We start from the raw sequence: 21,602 nt of genomic DNA, 5'->3' as shown, positions 1-21,602 counted from the left end.
GTATGTATTCATTGGAATGATAATTACATCCTATTGTTGACTGAAAAAAATTGGGTCATTATATATATAAAGTATGTATAATATAATCCCATTTATATTTTAAAATATGTGCATTTGGAAAAGGTACATACCAAATACAAGATATTGCCTGCCTCTAATGGGAGAGGACGGATGAGACAAGAGAGGCTATGGGGTGGTGGGGAGGGGTTCAGCTCGATTGATTGTGTTTTATTTCTTAATCCAGATGGTCGTATATGACAGCTCATTATTTTCTCCTTTTTATCTTCCTGCATGTTTGAAATACGTGTTACATGCAAGAATGCATGCAGAAATAGGGTCTGAAAGGATACAAAGGAAACCAATAACTAGAGTTATTTTGGGGGCAAAACTACAAGGCATGGTTTGTAAATTTTCTGCCTTGTACACATCTGTATCATTTGAGTTTTACATAATAAGCACTTACCACTTTTATAATAAAAATGAACTAAAATAAAATTGCCAATCTGTATAAACACCTCTATTTTTCTATGATTATTTAAGGAAAACTGGACCAGAAGTACCACAATAGCAGGAGTAGATTACTATCATGAGGCCGAAGATGACAGAATGTCTCTACAATGGAGCCCAGCTTACTCATTATAAGTCTTTTCAGTCTGGTCACATCATGATAGGTATAGAAAAGCAGGCAGTGAGATATTTCCCCATCTCTTCCAGCTCTGCCAGATTCTTGGTAGTAACCCTCCATAGATTTAGGGAGAGATGCATGAATCACAAATCGCACGTCCGGTTTGTCAATCCCCATTCCAAATGCAATTGTAGCACAGATAACCTGATATAAAAGCAAAAGCTTATTAGATTCATAAGGCACAGACTTGAAGGAACATTTTCATAACAGATGCTTCTAAAAGCTCTATCATTTGTTCTACTTTAAAATGCACACTACATAACAACCTAATATCTTAACTTGGTCCCACTATTTAGTATAACTAATATGAGTTTTTATACTGATAACTTGCAATGCCATTAAAACCCAAGAAGGTAAAGAGAAGCTCAGCATGGTAGGCACTTTCTTGTATGACTTGGCATTCTCATGTAAGAGAGCCAGAATCAACTGCAGTCAGCCCACGATGTGCTACCACTGTTCTCTGTTTTTGCTACTGAGGTGTGGGGGGTGTTGCTCACACAGTCACGATATCCAGGTCAGTGATCACAAGCAACGTGTTGCTCAGGAGCTCCAGGGTGTTCCCAGGGCTCCTCAGAGGTCATTGCTGCTAGTTCCTCCAATGGTTCAGGAACAATACGTTCTTACCTGCTCCACTGCTTATCATCAGTTTTCCCAATAGCACCAGCTGATCACACATCAACTCCTTCTATTCATCAGCTGATTTAAAGTCAAAGCTTGTACAATTTTAATGGAAACTCATGTGGGTAAAAGTCTGAGAGCTACTTATACCAAAAAACAAACAAACAAACAAACAAAACCACTAGGGACTGCGGATCTTAGACCTTACAAATTACTTAGTGGAAGCAAGGTGATAGTTCACTCTCAGGAGCTTGATAAATCAGTTTTCAAGGATATCCATTTCAGTTGAGAATTTAGGAGCTATTTAACCCAGACCAAAATGTTATATCTCCAGGCAAAATTACACTTCACAAATAAAACTGCAAGTTTTTTTTAGCACTTAAAAAAATGAATTGCTACTGCAAGAACAGTATTTCAAAGGCATCTGAAATATCTGGCAGGCAGACTGAGACTAATGACATGATTTCAGTAACTGTGAGTACCAGCGGAAGGAACTGCAAGCTCTGGAGTATGTGGACAGTAAAGGGGTACATTTATCAACACCAGGAATGGCGGTGAGTGGCCTGCGCTCTCGGTTAGTTATCCATCTACATTTATGGCACTCTGATCCAAGGCAAATCTCCTTGGAAACAGAAAGACTATTGTAGCTTCTAGTGATGGAGAGCAGGTGGAGAAGCTGCACAGCAAGATGTGTCAGCCGACAGGTCCGGAAGCATGACCCACAGGGTTCCATGAAGTCCAGGTGCATCTCCCAGTATCAGGGCGGGCACAGGGCTGTGAGGCACCGCCTGCAGCCTCCAGATGAGGATGCGAGGCTGCCAACTCTTTCTGAAAGCTCTTATTTCTTGAAATTGGGAAAAGTGGCTTTGTTTAATTGTGATTTCCTTCTTTATTTCTGCGCTTTTAAAACTTCAAGCCACAATCATTCTTTGTGAAGAATAATGGCCAAGTTTTATTCTGTCTCATGAATCTAACGAGATCAAGTCTGTCGAGCTGGTGTAGGCTAATATTACATGCTGACTGTAAGGACTAATTAGTCTGAGAGCAGAAATAATTAGGTTTTTATAAACCCCTCACTATTTTTTAACCATATTTTTTATCAAAGTTATATATATATATATATATCTCCACTGTAGATTATTTATACTATACATAACCATTTAAAGCACTTGAAAAAAATCATTCTTTTTTTTTTTTTTTTTTGAGACAGTCTCGGTCTGTTGCCCAGGCTGGAATGCAGTGGCGTGATTTTGGCTCACTGCAACCTCCACCTCCAGGGTTCAAGCTATTCTCCTGCCTCAGACTCCCGAGTAGCTGGGACTACAGGTGTGCACCAGCATGCCAGGCTAATTTTTGTATTTTTTGTAGAGATGGGGTTTCGCCATGTTGCCTGGGCTGGTCTTGAACTCCTAGGCTCAAGTGATCTTCCCACCTTGGCCTCCCAAAGTGCTGGGATTACAGGTGTGAACCACCATGCCTGGCCCTTTCATGCAAACTTTTTCCTTATCATGTATTGTTTTTACATGTTTTCCTGTTCCACTGATCTGCCTATAACGTACTGCAAACCAGTGTTCCTGTGTTATTAGGTTTTTTGCCAAACTCTCTTAGTTATTTTCACTTGAATATTCTTCCAGGCAAACTTTAGAAAAAGTTTATCAAAGGGAAAAGAACAAAAAACCAAAAAAAAAAAAAAAACAAAAACAAAACACTGGCATTTGGGTTAAATATATAAACTAATTTGGGAAGACTAAAATCAGTATTTCAGTGAAGACAAATGAGTGATGTATTTCTAAACTTTTTGCATATCTGAAAATGACCTTTTGTTGGTTTCAACATAAATGACAATGAGCTGGGTATGAAATTCTTCAGTCCTAGTCTTCCTTCTTCCAATTCTGAAGACAGTCTCCTATTATTTTTGTTATATATTTGTTATGTATTTATTTATAACACACTTATCTGTTTCAATTATCCTGCTTTCTTGCTTGGGTACACTTACTGTTCTTAGGCTGAATCCTTACCTCCTTTTGTCAACAAAGATAATTTCCATCCCACCCCATTTTAATCTCTTTTTTCCCTTGCATTCTCAAGCTACTCACTACATCACTGATTCTATTGTCTCCACTGAGACTGAGTCATTCCATTTGTGTCTTAATATATAATTCTGCTCTTAGTTTTGTTTTTCTTACTTGGATAAGCTGAATTTTTCTTTCTTTTTTTTTTTTTTTTTTTTTTGAGACGGAGTCTCGCTCTGTGGCCTAGGCGGGAGTGCAGCGGCGCAATCTCGGCTCACTGCAAGCTCCGCCTCCCGGGTTCACGCCATTCTCCTGCCTCAGCCTCCCGAGTAGCTGGGACTACAGGCGCCCACCATCACGCCCGGCTAATTTTTTTGTATTTTTAGTAGAGACGGGGTTTCACCGTGTTAGCCAGGATGGTCTCGATCTCCTGACATCGTGATCCGCCCGCCTCGGCCTCCCAAAGTGCTGGGATTACAAGCGTGAGCCACCGCGCCCGGCCTCTTTTTTTTTTTTTGACATAGAGTCTTGTTCTGTTTCCCAGGCTGGAGTACAGTGGCACGATCTCGGCTCACTGCAACCTTCAGCTCCCAGGTTCAAGTGATTCCCCTGCCTCAGCCTCCTGAGTAGCTGGGACTACAGATGCCCATCACCGCGTCCGGCTAATTTTTGTATTTTTAGTAGAGACAGGGTTTCACCATATTGGCCAGGCTGGTCTCAAACTCCTTGATCTCAGGTGATCCGTCCACATCGGCCTCTCAAAGTGGTGGGATTACAGGGGTGAGCCACTGCACCTGGCCATAAACTGGATTTTTATTTCTCCCTTCATCTCACCCTGTGATCTTATGGAAATTGTTGCTAGTTCACGTATATTAAGTCTTCTTATATCTTTCTCGGGATACTAAACTGATATCCTCTAAAATTTTCTGTTTTCCCAGAGAAAACAATTTTGAGAGATATTTTTCCTCTGAATCTTCAAAGTAAATACTTTTTCCTGAGCTGAAACTTTTCATTGGCTCCAAGTAATTATTAGTTGTTTTGCTGAAATTCATCCTTTCATTTAGAGGGATCTATCCAAGGCTGGCATTTACCACAATAAGAGATGCCTAAAGTAGGCTGGGTGCGGTGGCTCACGCCTGTAATCCCAGCATTTTGGGAGGCCGAGGCGGGCGGATCACGAGGTCAGGAGATCGAGACCCTCCTGGCTAACGTGGTGAAACCCTCGTCTCTACTAAACATACAAAAAAAATTAGCCGGGCGTGGTGGCGGGTGCCTATAGTCCCAGCTACTCAGGAGGCTGATGCGGGAGAATGGCGTGAACCCGAGAGGCGGAGCTTGCAGTGAGCTGAGATCGCGCCACTGCACTCCAGCCTGGGCGACAGAGCGAGACTCCCGTCTCAAAAAAAAAAAGAAAAAAAAAAAAAGAGATGCCTAAAGTATTTTCAGCTTTCCTCCCCACCCACCTGGGTGACGGCAAATTTCTCATCTCGGAAACAGATGCCCAATATTGTTAGTTACTAGGGAAATGCAAATCAAAACCACAAAGAGGGCCAGGCGTGGTGGCTCACACCTGTCATCCCAGCACTTTGGGGGGCTGAGGTGGGCGGATCATGAGGTCAGGAGTTCACGACCAGCCTGGCCAATATGGTGAAACCCTGTCTCTACTAAAAATACAAAAATAAGCTGGGTGTGGTGGCATGTGCCTATAGTCCCGGCTACTTGGGAGGCTGAGGCAGGAGAATTGCTTGAACCAGGAGTCGGAAGTTCCAGTGAGCCAAGATTGCGCCACTGCACTCCAGCCTGGGTGACGTGAATTCCTTGCTTGAATTATTCACGTGTGTGGTCTTCCATGTAAATAAAAAAAAAACCCACAAAGAGATACCATTTCCCACACACAAGGACGAACACATTAAAAAAGCTGGACAATAAAAAATATTGGTGAAGACGTGGAGACACTGGCACCTCATACATTGCTGGTAAGAATGCAGAACTGCAGAGCCACTTTGAAAAGCAGTTTCACAGTTCCTCTAAAAGTTAAACAAAGAGTTGCCATTTGACCCAGCAAGTCCACTCCCAGGTGTCTACCCAAAAGAACTGAAAACATATGTCCGTGGAAAAACTTGTAAGTGAATGCTCACAAAGCCATTATTCATAGTAGCCAAGAAGTAGAAACACACCGGGGATGGTGGCTCACACCTATAATCGCAGGAATTTGGTAGGTTGAGGCAGGATTATCACTTGAGCCCAGGAGTTCAAGACCAGGCTGGGCAACACAGGGAGACCTCGTCTATACAAAAAATAAAAAAATTAGCCAGGCATAGTGGTGCGCCTGTCGTCCTAGCTACTTGGGAAGTGGGAGGATTGTTTGAGGTACGGTCTGCAGTGAGCAGAGATCATGCCATTGCACTCTAGCCTGAATGAAAGAGTAAGACCCTGTCTCAAAAAAAAAAAAGAAAAAAAAAAAAAAAAAGAAACGAAACAAGCCAAATGTCTAACCAGCTGATGAGTAGATAAACAAACTGTGTTATATCCATATAACAGAATATTATCTGACCATAAAAAGGTATGAAGTACTCATATATCCTAAAATATGGATAAATCTTGAAAAAATTATGCTAAATAAAAGCAAACAGGCCAGGCGAGGTGGCTCATGCCTATAATCCAGCACTTTGGGAGGCTGAGGCAGGTGGATCACTTGAGGCCAGGAGTTCGAGACCAGTTCGAGTCTCCACTAAAAATATTAAATACAAAAATCAGCTGGGCATGGTGGCGCACATCTGTAATCCCATCTACTCAGGAGGCTGAGGCAGGAGAATCACTTGAACCTGGGAGGCAGAGGTTGCAGTAAGCGAAGATCTCTCTACTGCACTGTAGTCTGGGCGACAGAGTGAGACTCTGTCTCCGGAAATAAAAAAAAAAAAAAAAGAAAAGTCACAAAGACCACATACTGTATGATTCTATTTACATGCAATGTACAGAGTAATAAACTCTAGAAACAGGTTAGCAGTAGTTAGTAGATTTGTGGTTTCCAGGCATTAGGGGGTGGGGGAAGTGACTGGGTATGAGGTTTCTTTTTATGGTGATCAAAAATTCTGGAATTAGATAGTGATGATTATTGCACAACTTTGCAAATAAACTAAAAAGTACTAACTTGTTTGCTTTGAAAGGATAAATTTTATGACATGTGAATTATATCTCAAGCAGATTTTTTTTATGAAAGAAAAAGCAACTTTAAAGTCTCAAAGAAAATCTGTTTTTTAAATTTCAGTCTTATTTTGATGTTTACTACCTTCAAGGTAAAAACAGTTTGCATTCTACATGTGCATGTTTGGTTATATGCTATAAAATATTATTTCTATTATTTGTTTATCTTTAAAAATGTTACCTGACAGCCATCCTGATTAATCCACTTCTGCTGCACTTCATCTCTGGCAGAATCACTGAGGCCAGCATGGTAAGCAAGAGCAGCGAGCCCATCTCTCTGTAACGTGTCGGCCATGGTGTCACATTCTCGCCTGGAGAGGCAGTAAATTATCCCTGAATCATCTGCCAAGAAACCAAGAGTACTGAGAAACAAGAATTTTTAACATAAACAAAAACACAATTTACACTACATTTTCAGAAATATATCAACCATAAATAGATCTCCCGTAGTGTTCTTATACTGCTGGAAGACCACACACGTGAATAATTCAAGCAAGGAATTCATGTGTGCTGGAAATGAGATGTGGCTTTTAATCCTGTCGCTGCTAATGACTCGTGAGGTGGACCTGGATGAACTCTGGGCTCTACTTCACACTAGATACATGTGGGTATAAAAAAGCCATCCTCGGCCGGGCGCGGTGGCTCATGCCTGTAATCCCAGCACTTTGGGAGGCCAAGGAGGGCAGATCATTTGAGGTCAGGAGTTCGAGACCAGCCTGGACATCATGGTGAAAAGCTATCTTTACTAAAAATACAAAAAAAATCAGCCAGGTGTGGTGGTAGGCACCTGTAATCCCAGCTAGTCAGGAGGCTGAGGCAGGAGAATCACTTTAACCCAGGAGGTAGAGGTTGCAGTGAGCCGAGATCGCACCACCGCACTCCTGCCTGGAGATAGAGTGAGACTCAGCCTCAAAAAAAAAAAAAAAAAAAAAAAAAAAAAAAAAAGCCATTCTTGCACAAACTTTGTCAAAAGCATATGGCAGTATGTATCAAGAGTCTTAGAAATACCTTTGACTCAGTTTCCTTCTGGGAAATTAGGAAATAAAGTGATACAAGGACATAAACAAAAGTTTTACTTCAAACTTTAAAAATTACAAAGATTTTACTGAGCAACATTAGGGAAACAAATACAGGGAACTGTGAAATAAAATATACTGTAACTATCAAAAGTGTTTTCTAAGTTTTTAAAAGACATGGGAAAATGCTCATGATATATAAAGTAGATTAATGGTAGAAACGTATATAGTATGCTAGCAGAAAAAAATGCATAGAAAAATACTGGAAATTAATAATAACATAACAGTGATTTTGCTCATTGAGTGATGTTTGTCTTTTGTTTCTTCTTTTTGTTGCTTTCTAAATTTTCTTTTTTGTTTTTTGAGACAGTCTTGCTCTGTTGCCCAGGCCGGAGTGCAGTGGCACGATCTCAACTCACTGCAACCTCTGCCTCCCGGGTTCAAGCAGTTCTTCTGCCTCAGCCTCCAGAATAGCTGGAATTACAGGTGCGTGCCACCACGTCTGGATAATTTTTGTAGAGATGGGGTTTCACCGTTTTGGCCAGGCTGGTCTTGAAATCCTGACCTCAAGTGATTCACCCACCTCGGCCTCCCAAAATGCTGAGATTACAGGCGTGAGCCACAGTGCCTGGCCATATAAATTTTCTTTAATGAGCATATATTATATTTATTATTATGTGTGTTATTTTTAGAAATGGAAATTAAAAGATATTAAAGGAAAAGTCATCTCTCTGTGACTGAGCCAAAGGTCTAGATATACACATGAAGCTATTGACATTAGCTGCCTGGGGGAGGTGAGTCTGAGCGGGGAAATCACTGACTTTTTCTTGGTAGATCTCTACTGACTGATTTGTCCACACAAATATGTATACTAATTTCTAAAAAATAAAATAGAAATACCAAAAATATTCTCCATGGAAAAGTGGAAAGGGGGTTACATGGAAAACTACTATGAATTTCAGAATCTCATTTTAGTTAACATAATGCAAAGGCAGACAGGCTTGGGACAAGGCACTAAAACAAAAAGCTGTATAATTCAAACACTGATAGAAGCCTGAGGGAAGACATTGAAACCAAAAGTTATAATATACGTGTGTAGGAGGGAGTATTTAATATATTTTTGTTAGAATTTATTGTTATTAAACCAAATGAGATTTTATAATTTCCAGAATTGAGAGAGCTGCAATAGTCTGCTCTATAAAGGGCAAGTTAGTGCTGTCATAATGCAAAAAGGAATGTTTAATATGCAATTTTATATATCTTATTGTGGTACTAAAAAGACATTTGTTACTTCTAGACAGCTAATCACACGGCTGTACTCACATGGGTGGTGCTTTCTGATCCATTCTAGGCAATCAAATGCCACCTTTTTAGGCTTTTTCGGTAATACATAGTATTTCAGATTATGTCTGTTAAAGCTCATGCTAAACCTAAAAAAGCCCCAAACATAAAATTTAGTTATTATGAGAAAATATGACTTTAGGTATTGTTATAGACTACATGTGTCCCCCTAAAATCCTAACCCCCAATGTGATGGTATTAGGAGTTGGAGCCTCCGGGAGATAATTAGGTCATGAGGGGTGGAGTTATGAATGAGATAAGTGCTCAAAAATAAGTAGAGACCTTGCTGGCTCTCCCCACCTGCATATGTCAGTATACAAAGAGAATACTATCACTTGCAAACCAGGAAGAGGGACTTCATCTGACATGGGATCTGCCAGCATCTTGATCTTGGACTTCCTGGCTTTCAGAACCAAGAGAAATAAATTTCTGTTGTTTAAGCCACCCAGTCTACAGTATTCTGTCATAGCAGCCCAAGCTAATATCAAGTAGGTTTTTTTTGTTTTTTGTTTTTTGTTTTTTGTTTTTGAGACAGAGTCTCACTCTGTCGCCCAGGCTGGAGTGCAGTGGCACAATCTTGGCTCACTACAACCTCTGCCGGCTGGGTTCAAGCCATTCTCCTGCCTCAGCCTCCCAAGTAGCTGGGATTATGGATGCCCACCATCGCGCCCAGCTAATTTTTGTATTTTTAGTAGAGACAGAGTTTCACCATGTTGGCCAGGCTGGTCTCGAACTCCTGACCTCAAGCAATCCACTTGCCTTGGCCTCCCAAAGTGCTGGGATTACAGGCATGAGCCAGCGGGCCCAGCCTACCAAGTAGTCTTAAGTTGAATATTGTCACTAGCAGCTTACACAATAGAACACTGAAATGGAAGTAAGGCTAAGGGTTAAAGAAAAGAATGGTGATAAAGAGGGAATGTTTATGGGACTAGATGATAAAAAATTAGGATTGTGGAAGAGAAAACATATAGAAAGACAAAGTAAGTCAGGAGCCCAGTCTCTTGACTCCAAGATGAGGCTGACTAAAAGCAGAGATGGTTAGAACATTATTTAAAATATTAAGGAAATCATACAGGAAATATACATATTTTTAGGCCATCAATGTTCCCAAATTTTGACCAGGTACTCAAGCTCATCCAACCCGCAGCCCACGGGCCACATGCAGCCCAGGATGGTTTTGAATGTGGTCCAACACAAATTCATAAGCTCTCTTAAAACAGTGAGATTTTTTGTGATTCTTTTATAAAGCTCATCAGCTATTGTTACTGTTAGTGTATTATTATTTTTTTGAGAGGGAGTCTCACGCTTGTCACCCAGGCTGGAGTGCAAGGGTGTGATCTTGGCTCACTGCAACCTCCACCTCCTGGGTTCAAGCAATTCTCCTGCCTCAGCCTCCTGAATAGCTGGAATTACAGGTGCCCGCCACCACGCCCAGCTCATTTTTGTTATTTTTAGTAGAGATGGGGTTTCACCATGTTGGCCAGGCTGGTCTCGAACTCCTGACCTCAGGTGATCTGCCCACCTTGGCCTCTCAAAGTGCTGGGATTACAGGTGTGAGCCACCACACCCGGCCAGTTAGTGTATTTTATGTGTGGTCCAAGACAATCGTTCTTCTTCCAATATGGCCCAGGGAAGCCAAAAGATTGGACACCCCGGGATACATAAAGAGCTAACTGCAGGACAGCAGGAGTTAAAGCCCTACTGATCACGGTCACTTTATTTTTGTTCTTGGCCCCAAATAAAATGTGGCTGACTCTGAGACAGATGTGCTCCTCCTCTTCCTCTGGTCTACCATTCTTGCCCCATTTCCTCCCTCCCACTTCCTCAGTGAGCTTGTTCTCTCCATTATCTCCTCTCTTGTCTTTTCAGTCTGTTCTGTGAATTTTTCTTCTGTCTCTGAATACGTTCTAGGACCACCCTTTCCAAGAAAAGCCTCTGTTGACCCTCTGTTCTAATCAACCTCTCTCTTTTCCTCCAATGGCAAGTTTCTCAGAAGATACTTATGTTCCCAACCAACTAACTATACATTCAATTTCAATTATCATTATTTTCTATTCTCAATTTTGCCTCTATCATTCTGCCAATTTTTTTTTTCAAGGCTTTTAAAACTAAAGAAAGGTGACAGAATTGTTATAGGGTCCTGCCCTCCAGGTACCCCCATTGCTCCACATTTCAATTATGTCCAGCCCACAGAAGGAGAGAGAACACTGTGGAACATGGTAAGGATAGAGCACAAAGACATCTCCATGCCTGGGTAGACAGAAGAAAAGACCATAAACTGCAGTAACCTGTGTCGCGGGGACTGCCTGTATACAGGATCAGAGGAAGAAAAGATGAGGAATAAAACCACTGGCTTTCTGTTTTTGTATCTAAATCCAACTAGATGGGCCCATGCAATAGGCAGAAGTGATTTTGCTGCATTTGGTATATGCAAAGATTGGTCTTCTTTCAGACTTTGCTCTCTCTGGCCTCTCTGTCTACTTTTTTTTTTTTTCTTTTTTTTTTTTGAGACAATCTCGCTCTATCCCCCAGACTGGAGTGCAGTAGTGCGATCTCGGCTCACTGCAACCTCTGCCTCCCAGGTTCAAGTGATTCTCCTGCCTCAGCCTCCCGAGTAGCTGGGACTACAGGCACCCACCACCACGCCCGTCTAATTTTTTGTATTTTTAGTAGAGATGGGGTTTCGCCATGTTGGCCAGGCTGGTCTTGAACTCTTGACCTCAGGTGATCCTCCCGCCTCAGCCTCCCAAAGTGCTGGGATTACAGTCATGAGCCACCGCGCCTGGCCTGTATTCTACACTGTTGCTACCCTTACTGAAAATTCTCTTGTCTTACAACTTTATATTCCCATGGGATTTTCTCCCTTGCATCACTGGTTTCTCCACTTCCGCCTCTTCTTCCTTCGCTCACTCCTTAAGTGAGAATCACCCCATAGACATCTGGCTCTCTTCTCTTACATTATCTCCTTCAGCACTCTCACTGCTTTAAACAGCACCCAAATTTCAGTCCCATGTGTCCCAGCTTTTGCCCTCACCTTAGACCTCTTTTCAGAGTTCTAAACCACATTTCAATATCTTTTTAGACCAGTGGTCTAAAATTGGGATGCATACACTCCTAGGGGTTCACAAAGACTTTCTGTGTATACATGAGCAAAGATCATCTTAAACAAATTCAGACCCTCAATTTTCACATCCCTTGGTTTCCCATGGGGGATTGGTTCTAGGGCCTCCTCGGATACCTAAATCCAAGGATGCTCAAGTCCCTGATATAAAATGGTGTAGTATATGTATATAACCGATGCACATCCTCCTGTACACTTTAAACCATCTCTAGATTACTTATAATACTCAATACAATGTATTAAATAAATGCCATGTAAATAGTTGCTACACTGTACTGTCAGTAACTATGTGACATTTTCCTTCTGTCCTGGAGGGAGGATACAGCAGAGTATGCCTACACATCACTTCATTCATGTGGACACAGCATAGCGCTTGGTGCTCAGCAAATTCAAATCTTGCTTTTTGAAACTTTCAGAAACTATTTTTCTTTCAAATGTTTTTGATATACAGTTGGGTGAATCTGCAGATGCAGAAACTGCAGATACGAAGGGCTGGCTGTCCTTTTTCATAAGACTGATCTGAGAATGCTCCCACAGACAAGACATCCTGGCCAGGGGCGGTGGCTCACATCAATAATCTCAACATTTTGGAAGGCCAAGGCAGGAGGATCACTTGAGCCCAGGAATTCAAGACCAGTTGGGCAACAAAGTGAGACCCTTGTCTCTATTTAAAAAAAAGACATCCTGGACAGGCGCGGTGGCTCACGCCTGTAATCCCAGCACTTTGGGAGGCCAAGGCGGGCGGATCATGAGATCTGGAGTTTGAAACCAGCCTAACCAACATGGAGAAACCCTGTCTCTACTAAAAATACAAAAACTAGCCAGGCATGGTGGCACGTGCCTGTAATTCCAGCTACTCAGGAGGCTGAGGCAGGAGAATCGCTTGAACCTGAGAGGCGGAGGTTGCAGTGAGCCGACATCACACCACTGCACTCCAGCCTGGGTGAAGAGTGAGACTCTGTCTAAAAAGAAAAAAAAAAAAAAAAAAAAAGACATCCTGCTTGTTTCGCCTTTCCCATTTTTCCCTTTTACAATTGCCTCACTTCCTGAAAACAAACAAACCAATCCTACTTTTCATCCATTCTGAATTTTACCACTGTGCACTGTTCCAGGATGTAAAAACCTCCAGGACACCAAACAAAGCAAACTGAAAAATAGTATGAGTGTAGGTGAAATTTTCTTTAATTAAAGCACTAGAAATCCTTGGTAGGAGGGCCTCATATCTTTAGGTGTTTTACTTATTTCTGTTAAGGGTGAAGAATAACTAGGAACAAAGTATTTTGGCCCTTATTAGGATGTTCTGATTTTAGATATACTGAGAATAAGGTGGTGGGAATGAAGATGACCTTCACTTTATGATGTTGTTTCTTTCATCTCTATAATCACAGAATGCATTACCCTGAAAGTCTTTGAGACTACCGTTAAACAATACTTTGATACCACCACTCTTATGACAGCATTTCTTTGCAAAAAACTCCTAGAGTCCTTTTAGTGCTTGAAAACGCAGAATGTGTAGCAGATTGTGGCAAAAAAGGTAGTAGATTTAAGAATTGTCTAGGAATACAAATGATGAAGAAAATCTTAAAATGCATTTGAGTTGATTTGGGCTTAAGTTGGAAACGGTGCATGAGTCTCCCCACTGATAGGAATGCTATGGTGACTGGGCATAATAATGGCCTTATTGCTTTTTCCCACATTAAAAAAATATATTTATTTTCAGAAAAGTGTTTTATTAATTTAAAAAAATCTTTGGGTCAAAAAGAGAGACAAAAACAAGTGTTGGTGAGGATATGAAAAAATTAGAACCCTCATACATCGCTAGTGAAAATGTAAAATGGCACAGCCACTTTGGAAAACAGTGCGACGGTTCTTTTTTAAAACGTTAAACATAGGCTGGGCACGGTGGCTCATGTCTGTAATTCCAGCACTTTGGGAGGCTGAGGTGGGCGGATCACGAGGTCAGGAGTTCAAGACCAGCCTGGCCAATATGGGGAAACCCCCATCTCTACTAAAAATACGAAAATTAGCTGGGCATGGTGGCGCACACCTGTAGTCTCAGCTACTCAGGAGGCTGAGGCAGAAGAATCACTTGAACCTGGGAGGTGGAGGTTGCAGTGAGCCAAGATCGCACCACTGCACTCCAGCCTGGGCTACAGAGTGAGACTCCGTCTCAAAAAAAAAAAAAAAAAAAAGAAAAGGTTAAACATAGAGTTACTATATGACCCAATAATTTCACTGCTGGGCATATACCTAAGAGAAATGAAAACATATGTCCACACAAAAATTTATACATGTATGATTATACCAGCATTATTCATAATAGTAAAAAATAAAAATGGAAACAACCCAATAACAACTGATGAATAAAATGTCATATACGTATACAATGGAATATTATTCACCAATAAACCGTGAAAACATTATGCTAAGTAGACAGTCACAAAAAGATCACATATTGGATGATTCTATTTACACGAGATACCCAGAGTAGGCAAATCTATACATAGAAAGTAGATTAGTGGTTGCCTAGGGCTGGCAGGATGGGGATGTGAGGGGAAAAGGAGATTGAACAGCAATGGGCATGGGTGTTTTTGGAGGGTGATGAAATGTTCTAAAACTCTGGCAATGGTTGTACAATTCTGAATATACTAAAAACTTTGAATTGTACTTTTTAAATATGGGAATTGTATGGTATGTGGATTATACCGCAACAAAGCTGTTACTAAAAACATCTGGCACATAATCTGAATTTCTTAAAATTTGTAGACACAATTGAAAAAGCTCAGAACTGTTTACCAGTTAATTTAGTCAAACAAATTACTTTTACTAAAAATAATAAAAATGACATGAGATTAGAACATAAAGTTGTAGATCACGAATCCAATTAAAACCAAGACAACTATCTCTACTGCAAAAGGACTGTGGGTAACTAACTGAAAGCAATATTTACACAATTTGTTATAATGAAAAAGTTAATAGACCCTTGGAGTTTATTACATGTAACAAATCTTACTCTGCCTGTTGGAAAATAAGATGTTTGGAATTACCAAATATCTAGTTACAGACAGTTCCCATCAGCTGATAAATGGATAAATAAAATGCAAAATACTCATACACTGCAATATTATTCAGCTATAAAAATGAATGAAGTACTTACTGACCAATGCTACAACACGGATGACCCTTGAAAACTATGCTCAGTGAAAGAAGCCGGGCACAAACAAGAGGGAGAAGATGGGGAGCAGCTGCTAATGGGTACCAGGTTTCTCGCTGGGGTGATAAAAATGCTCTAAACTTAGATATTGGGGATGGTTGTACAATTCTGTGAAAATACAGAAAAAAAGCAACCCACTAAATTGTACCCTTTAAATGGATGAATTTTATAGTGTGTGAATTACATTTTAATAAAGTTTTCTTAAAAGTTAGATTCTACTGTTTCTTGTCTAAGGTTCTGCTGCATATTACCATTAAAATGGTAAATATTATCCTGTTTGGGGTGTCAAACTCATGTCTTTTCAAAGTGTTGTGTGAGGAAACAAAGTCAATTAGAGCTCAGCTTGTTGCTTTTGGAATTGACAATAGTTGTCATGGGATGTGTACTAAATAGTTTATGTGAATTGAAAAATGAGGCCAGGTGCAGTGGCTCACGCCTCTAATCCCAGCACTTTCAGAGGCCGAGGCGGGCAGATCACCTGAGGTCAGGAGTTCAAGACCAGCCTGCGCAATATGGTGAAACCCTGTCTCTACCAGAAATACAAAAAATTAGCTGGGCATGGTGGCGGGCGCTTGTAATCCCAGCTACTTGGGAGGCTGAGGCAGGAGAATCACTTGAACCCCGGAGGTGGAGGTTGCGGTGAGCTACTGTACTCCAGCCTGGGCAACAAGAGTGAAACTCCATTCCCCCCACCCCCCTCAAAAAAGAAAAGGAAAATGAAGCCAGCCAGGCATGGTAGTATGTGCCTGTAGTCCCAGCTACTCAGGAGGCTAGGGCAGGAACATCACTTAAGCCCAGGAGTTCAAGACCAGCCTGGGCAACATAGTGAGAGTAAGACCCCATCTCCAAAACAAAAACAAAAACAAAACAAAACAAAACAAAACCCACAAAGAAAAGAAGTCTAATTTAGCAATAAAGACTGGCTTTACCAATTAGGTTATATGGTGGTCATTTCCCATTTTTGGAAAGAGCTAATCTATAGCCACAGTTTTGACAAAACTCTATTTAAAAGTATGTCACACAATATGGTTGGGAATGGTGGCTCACGCCTGTAATCCCAGCACTTTGGGAGGCCGGGGCAGGCAGATCCTTTGAGCTCAGGAGTTCGAGACCAGTCTGGGCAACATGGTGAAACTCCGTCTCTACGAAAAAAACAACACAAACAAAAAACATAAAAATTAGCCAGGCATGGTGGTGCACGCCTGTAGTCCTGGCTACTTGGCGGGTTGAGGCAGGAGGATAAATTGAGCCTGGGAGGCAGAGGTTGCAGTGAGCCGAGATCGCACCACTGTACTTATTCCATCCTGGGTGAAAGATTGGGACCCTGTCTCAAAAAACAACAAAAAAGTTATTAGAAAAGCGTATCACACAATAAAAGTATTTTGTCAAAAATATCATATTGGAAAGGTATACTGAAACTAACAGTATTTTGATTTCCCCAACTCTTCCATACATATTGGATACAGGGAACAAGATTCTTGTTGAAAGAATAATAAGACTACTTAATAGTCATTAGGTAAGTATTGGTAAAGCTTTTTTTTAGGGTATTTTTCCTAGAAAAAGTAAAGTGAATAACGATTGATCTTGCTTATTTTCCCAGAGAGTTTCCAATTCTTTGCTTACCACAAATTTGAAAGACCTAATTGAGTTGTCAATTGACAGATAATTAAAAATAATTTTTGATGACTGATCATTACGTAACCTTGGCATATACATCAGAAGGAATTCAAATAATTGTTACAGCTACAAAAAATGCCTTCCATTCCCATCTACATGTTTATGTGAGCAATATTTCTTAGTGCTTACATCCATAAAAATAAGAAATATAAATGGACCCAATTCGTCCAGATATGTCAACTAAGTGAACAACAAAAGTCCTAGCTGGGTGTGGACCTGTAGTCCACACTATTTAGAAAATTAAGGTGGGAGGATCACTTGAGGCCAGGAATTCCAGACTAATCTGAACAATATAACGAGACCTCATCTCTTAAACAAACAAACAAACAAACAAAAGGCCTATCTCATTAAGAGATACATTCTCAATCAAAATGTATGCTTATGGCCGGGCGTGGTGGCTCAAGTAATCCCAGCACTTTGGGAGGCTGGGGCGGGTGGATCACCTGAGGTCAGGAGTTTGAGACCAGCCTGGCCAACATGGTGAAACCCCGTCTCTACTAAAAATAGAAAAATTAGCCGGGCATGGCGGCAAGTGCCTGTAGTCCCAGCTACTCAGGAGGCTGAGGCGGGAGAATCACTTGAACTCGGGAGGTGGAGATTGCAGAGATCGTGTCATTGCACTCCAGCCTGGGCGACAAGAGCGAAACTTGGTCTAAAACACACACACACACACACACACACACATATATATATAAAATAAAAACACACACATATATAATACATATATATTATATATATATTTAAAACATATATGTATATATGCAGGAGGTACATAGTTTTCCAGGATTTTTTCAGGAAGTACATGTGACCAAAGAAGGTATGAAGATGGCTATCGTGGTCATCCACTCATCCCTTAAACATCCCAGGCATCATGCATCTAAAATCAAATTTATTACTCATCTTCCTTCCTCCGTTCCATTTATGGTCAATGGTTCTAGGCACCTGCCCCAGGAACTAGTATAAACTTCAACTGTATCCACTTTTCTCATTCCATTTAGTTACCATTCCTGCCCTCTCTCTTGACTCTGTTTCTTCCTTCCACTTCTGCTGTTTCCACCAGCATCATCTCTCCTCAATGACTGCAACAGGCAATAGGTTCCTGAAGGGCTGCTGCTCTACCTCTAACTTTCTGTTCTCTCACTCATCCTCTCCTCTATTCTCTTACCAGGGTTATCATTCATCCACACAGTTCAGATCAAGCCACTTCCCAGGTTAAAGTGCCAAAAGAATAAAGTCCAAACATTTTACCATCGTTATATGCAAGACCCTCCACGATCTGGCCTCAAGCCACCTTGTCAGGGTCATCCCTTCTCTATGTTTCTCCACTTATCCAATGGATTATTCACCATTCCTTGGGCCTGACCTGTACTTTTTTTTTTTTTTTTTTTTTTTTGGCTGGAGTGTAGTGGCATGATCTCGGCTCACTGCAACCTCCGCTTTCTGGTTTCAAGCAATTCTCCTGTCTCAGCCTCCCGAGTAGCTGCGGCTATAGGTGCATGCCACCACGCCCGGCTAATTTTTGTATTTTTAGTAGAGATGGGGTTTCACCATGTTGGCCAGGCTGGTCTCCAACTCCTGACCTCAGGTGATCCACCCGCCTTGGCCACCCAAAGTGCTGGGATTACAGGCATGAGCCACCGAGCCTGGCCTGACCTGTACTTTTATAACAGAAACTTCAGCCCTGAATTTTCACTCTTTGCCTGCTAAAATGCCATTCACCTACCACTTCATATAGCTGTAATAAAAAAAGACAGTAACAAGTGTTGATGAGCATGTGGAAAAACTGCAACCCCCATACACTGCTGAAGGTAATATAAAATGATGGAGGCGGTCGGGTGCAGTGGCTCACACCTATAAGCCCAGCACTTTGGGAGGTCGAGACGGGTGGATCACCTGAGGTCAGGAGTTTGAGAACAGCCTGGCCAACATGGTGAAACCCCATCTCTACTAAAAATACAAAATTAGAAAAATACAAAAATACAAAAATAGTCCCAGCTACTCAGGAGGCTGAGGCAGGAGAATCGCTTGAACCCAGGAGGTGGAGGTTGCAGTGAGCCGAGATTGCACCACTGCACTCCAGCCTGGGTGACACAGTGAGACTCCGCCTCAAAAAAAAAAAAAAAAAGATGGAGGCACTTTGAAAACTTAGTTTAGTAGTCCTGAATTGAAAAGGTTAATCATACAGTTACCACAGACCCAGCAACCCAAGAGAAATAAAACTGATGACCACAGAACAACTTCTACACAAATGTTCACAGCAGCATTATTCAAAAAAACCAAAACATTGAAACAGCTTGAACATCCATCAAATGATGAATGGGTAAATAAAACAGAAAATAGGATCCATAAAATGGAATATTATCTGAAAATAGAAAGGAATGAAATACTGAAACAGGCTACAACATGGAGGAACCTTAAAAACATGCTCAGTGAAAGAAGTCAGTCACAAAAGGCCACATGTTATGTGATTCCATTTATATGAAATGTCCAGAATAGGCGCAAATCTATGGAGACAGAAAGTAGATGAGGGGTTGCCTAAGAATGGGGAAAGTGAGAAAGTAGGAATTGACTGCTAATGGGTATACTCTCCCTTTCAACAGAGACAAAAATGTTCTAAAATTAGATAATGGTGATGGCTGCACAACCTTATAAACTAAAAAAAAAAAAAAGGCCATTGAAGTGTCAACTTTAGGTGAATTTTATGGTATGTAAATTTTATTTCAATACAGCTGTTTAAGCCTTTTGTTGTTTGTTTGTTTTTCAGATGGAGTCTTGCTCTATCACCCAGGCTGGAGTGCAGTGGTATGATCTTGGATCACTGCAACCTCTGCCTCCCAGGTACAACCAATTTTCCTGCCTCAGCCTTTCAAGTAGCTGGTATTACAGGCGCCCACCACCACGCCTGGTTAATTTTTATATTTTTAGTAGAGATGGGGTTTCAACATGTTGGCCAGGCTGGTCTTCAACTCCTGACCTCAGGTGATCCGTCTCCCTTGGCCTCCCAAAGTGCTGGGATTACAGCTATGAGCCACTGCGCTCGGCTGCTGTCTACGCTTTTATCTTTTTTTTTTTTTTTTTTTTGAGACAGTCTCGCTCTTGTTGCCCAGGCTGGGGTGCAGTGGTGCGATCTCGGCTTACTGCAACCTCCGCCTCCCGGGTTCAAGTGATTCTCCTGCCTCAGCCTCCCCAGTAGCTGGGATTACAGGTATGCACCACCAGGCCCGGCTAGTTTTGCATTTTTAGTAGAGACGGGGTTTCTCCTTGTTGGTCAGTCTGGTCTTGAACTCGTGACCTCAGGTGATCCGCCCACCTCGGCCTCCCAAAGTGCTGGGATTACAGGTGTGAGTCACCATGCCCAGCCTATGCTTTTAAATAAACTACTCCTCCTACAATGCCCAGTGCCTTTACAAAACTTGATCTGACCCCTCCTCGTAACAGCTGTTACTGGGGGTTCTAGCTTATCTTGTCTTCTTCAGTTCCTGCAGCTGTAATTTACATCTCAAATCACTGCTTTCTTCTTTCTGCAATTTGACCTAGTATTTAAAGGATTCTGAAACCAGCTATCCGGGGTTTTCAGTTCTCACTCCAACCCTTGCTAGGCATATGAAGTTATATAGTCTCTTTGTGCCTCAATTTCCTCACCTGTGGAATGAGGAAAATAGGAGTACCTACCTTGCTTTTGTGTGGACAAGGAGGTTAATACACATAAAATGACAACAGTGCCTGGCACACTGAGTAGGCTGGATATGTAAGTGTTAGCTATTATTAGTGTTCTATTATAGTTAACTCTATGTGCCTGTCTCTTTGCTCTCTTCCAGTTCATATTTTAAGGCCCTAAGGAAATGGAATAAAGCCTTTTTTGTGTGCCTTGTATTTCCCAAAGAGGAAGAATATTATTACAGACTGGCAGGAGGAGAGCAGCACAGGGGCTGTGGCTTCAATCTTAGGAATACCTGACTTCGCCAGGGCCACGACATAGCAGCAGTTGAGCAAATTTAATCCAAACCAGGGCCTATTGGCAGAAAAGATCAGGAAACAAGAGTCCCAGAAAGTATTCCTTAAAATTTCCTACTTCCAAATGCAGAGAAGTGCCAAACACATTAAGGAGTCAACAGACATGCCTACATTTTTACATTTACCCAAATTCCTTCACATTTTTCATTTATTGATTATTACTGAGTGCCAATTATGTACCAAGTGCTGGAGACTGGAAATCCACAAGCTTGCTTTCCCAGGCAGATCTCTTCCCCACAGTACTAAGAAAACAGATTCAAGGTGCCTGCCTCTAAATAAATAAATAAATATGTACACTGTTTACTCAAACATAAATCACAAATCCTATACTTACAAAAAGCCATTCAAAAGGAAAAGAAATTTTTTTTATCATTTAACTATAGGCATTTGCCATTGATGTAACTGATCTAAAAGAACAGTAGATTACATCTGGCATAAGAGGACAGAAGAATCTCAGCACTTAGGAAGGCTGAGACGGGAGGACTGTTTAAGCCCAGGAGTTCGAGACCAGCTTGGGTAACATGGCAACATGGTAAGACCTGTCTCCAAAAAAAAAAAAAAAAAAAAAAAAAAAATTATAGATCAATGTAGTACTTACAGAAGTACTTACTTGCAAATAGGTTATTTATTAGAATCTAAAGTATAATATGACATCCTTTTTTTTGTTTTTTGTTTTTGAGACAGAGCCTTACTCTGTCGC

General features: G+C 41.2%; 1 protein-coding gene across 3 annotated transcripts in view; it reads right to left on the bottom strand.

Moving 5' to 3' along the window:
- Positions 1-21,602, bottom strand: part of BLM (BLM RecQ like helicase) — a 100,902-nt gene that overhangs the window by 25,109 nt on the left and 54,191 nt on the right. For all 3 annotated transcript variants that reach the window (XM_510594.9, XM_054667945.2, XM_063794348.1), the window contains 3 exons: positions 8,859-8,965; positions 6,701-6,861; positions 634-829 (listed from right to left, as the gene is read on the bottom strand). In XM_510594.9, coding sequence (XP_510594.5) covers positions 634-829; positions 6,701-6,861; positions 8,859-8,965 — 464 coding nt within the window. The remainder of the gene's footprint in view (positions 1-633; positions 830-6,700; positions 6,862-8,858; positions 8,966-21,602) is intronic.

This window comes from Pan troglodytes, chromosome 16 (genome assembly GCF_028858775.2).
Source record: "Pan troglodytes isolate AG18354 chromosome 16, NHGRI_mPanTro3-v2.0_pri, whole genome shotgun sequence".
Taxonomy (NCBI): Eukaryota; Metazoa; Chordata; class Mammalia; order Primates; family Hominidae; genus Pan; species Pan troglodytes.
The sequence above is the reverse complement of the archived record's forward strand: the minus strand, read 5'-3'. Positions and strand labels throughout refer to the sequence as shown.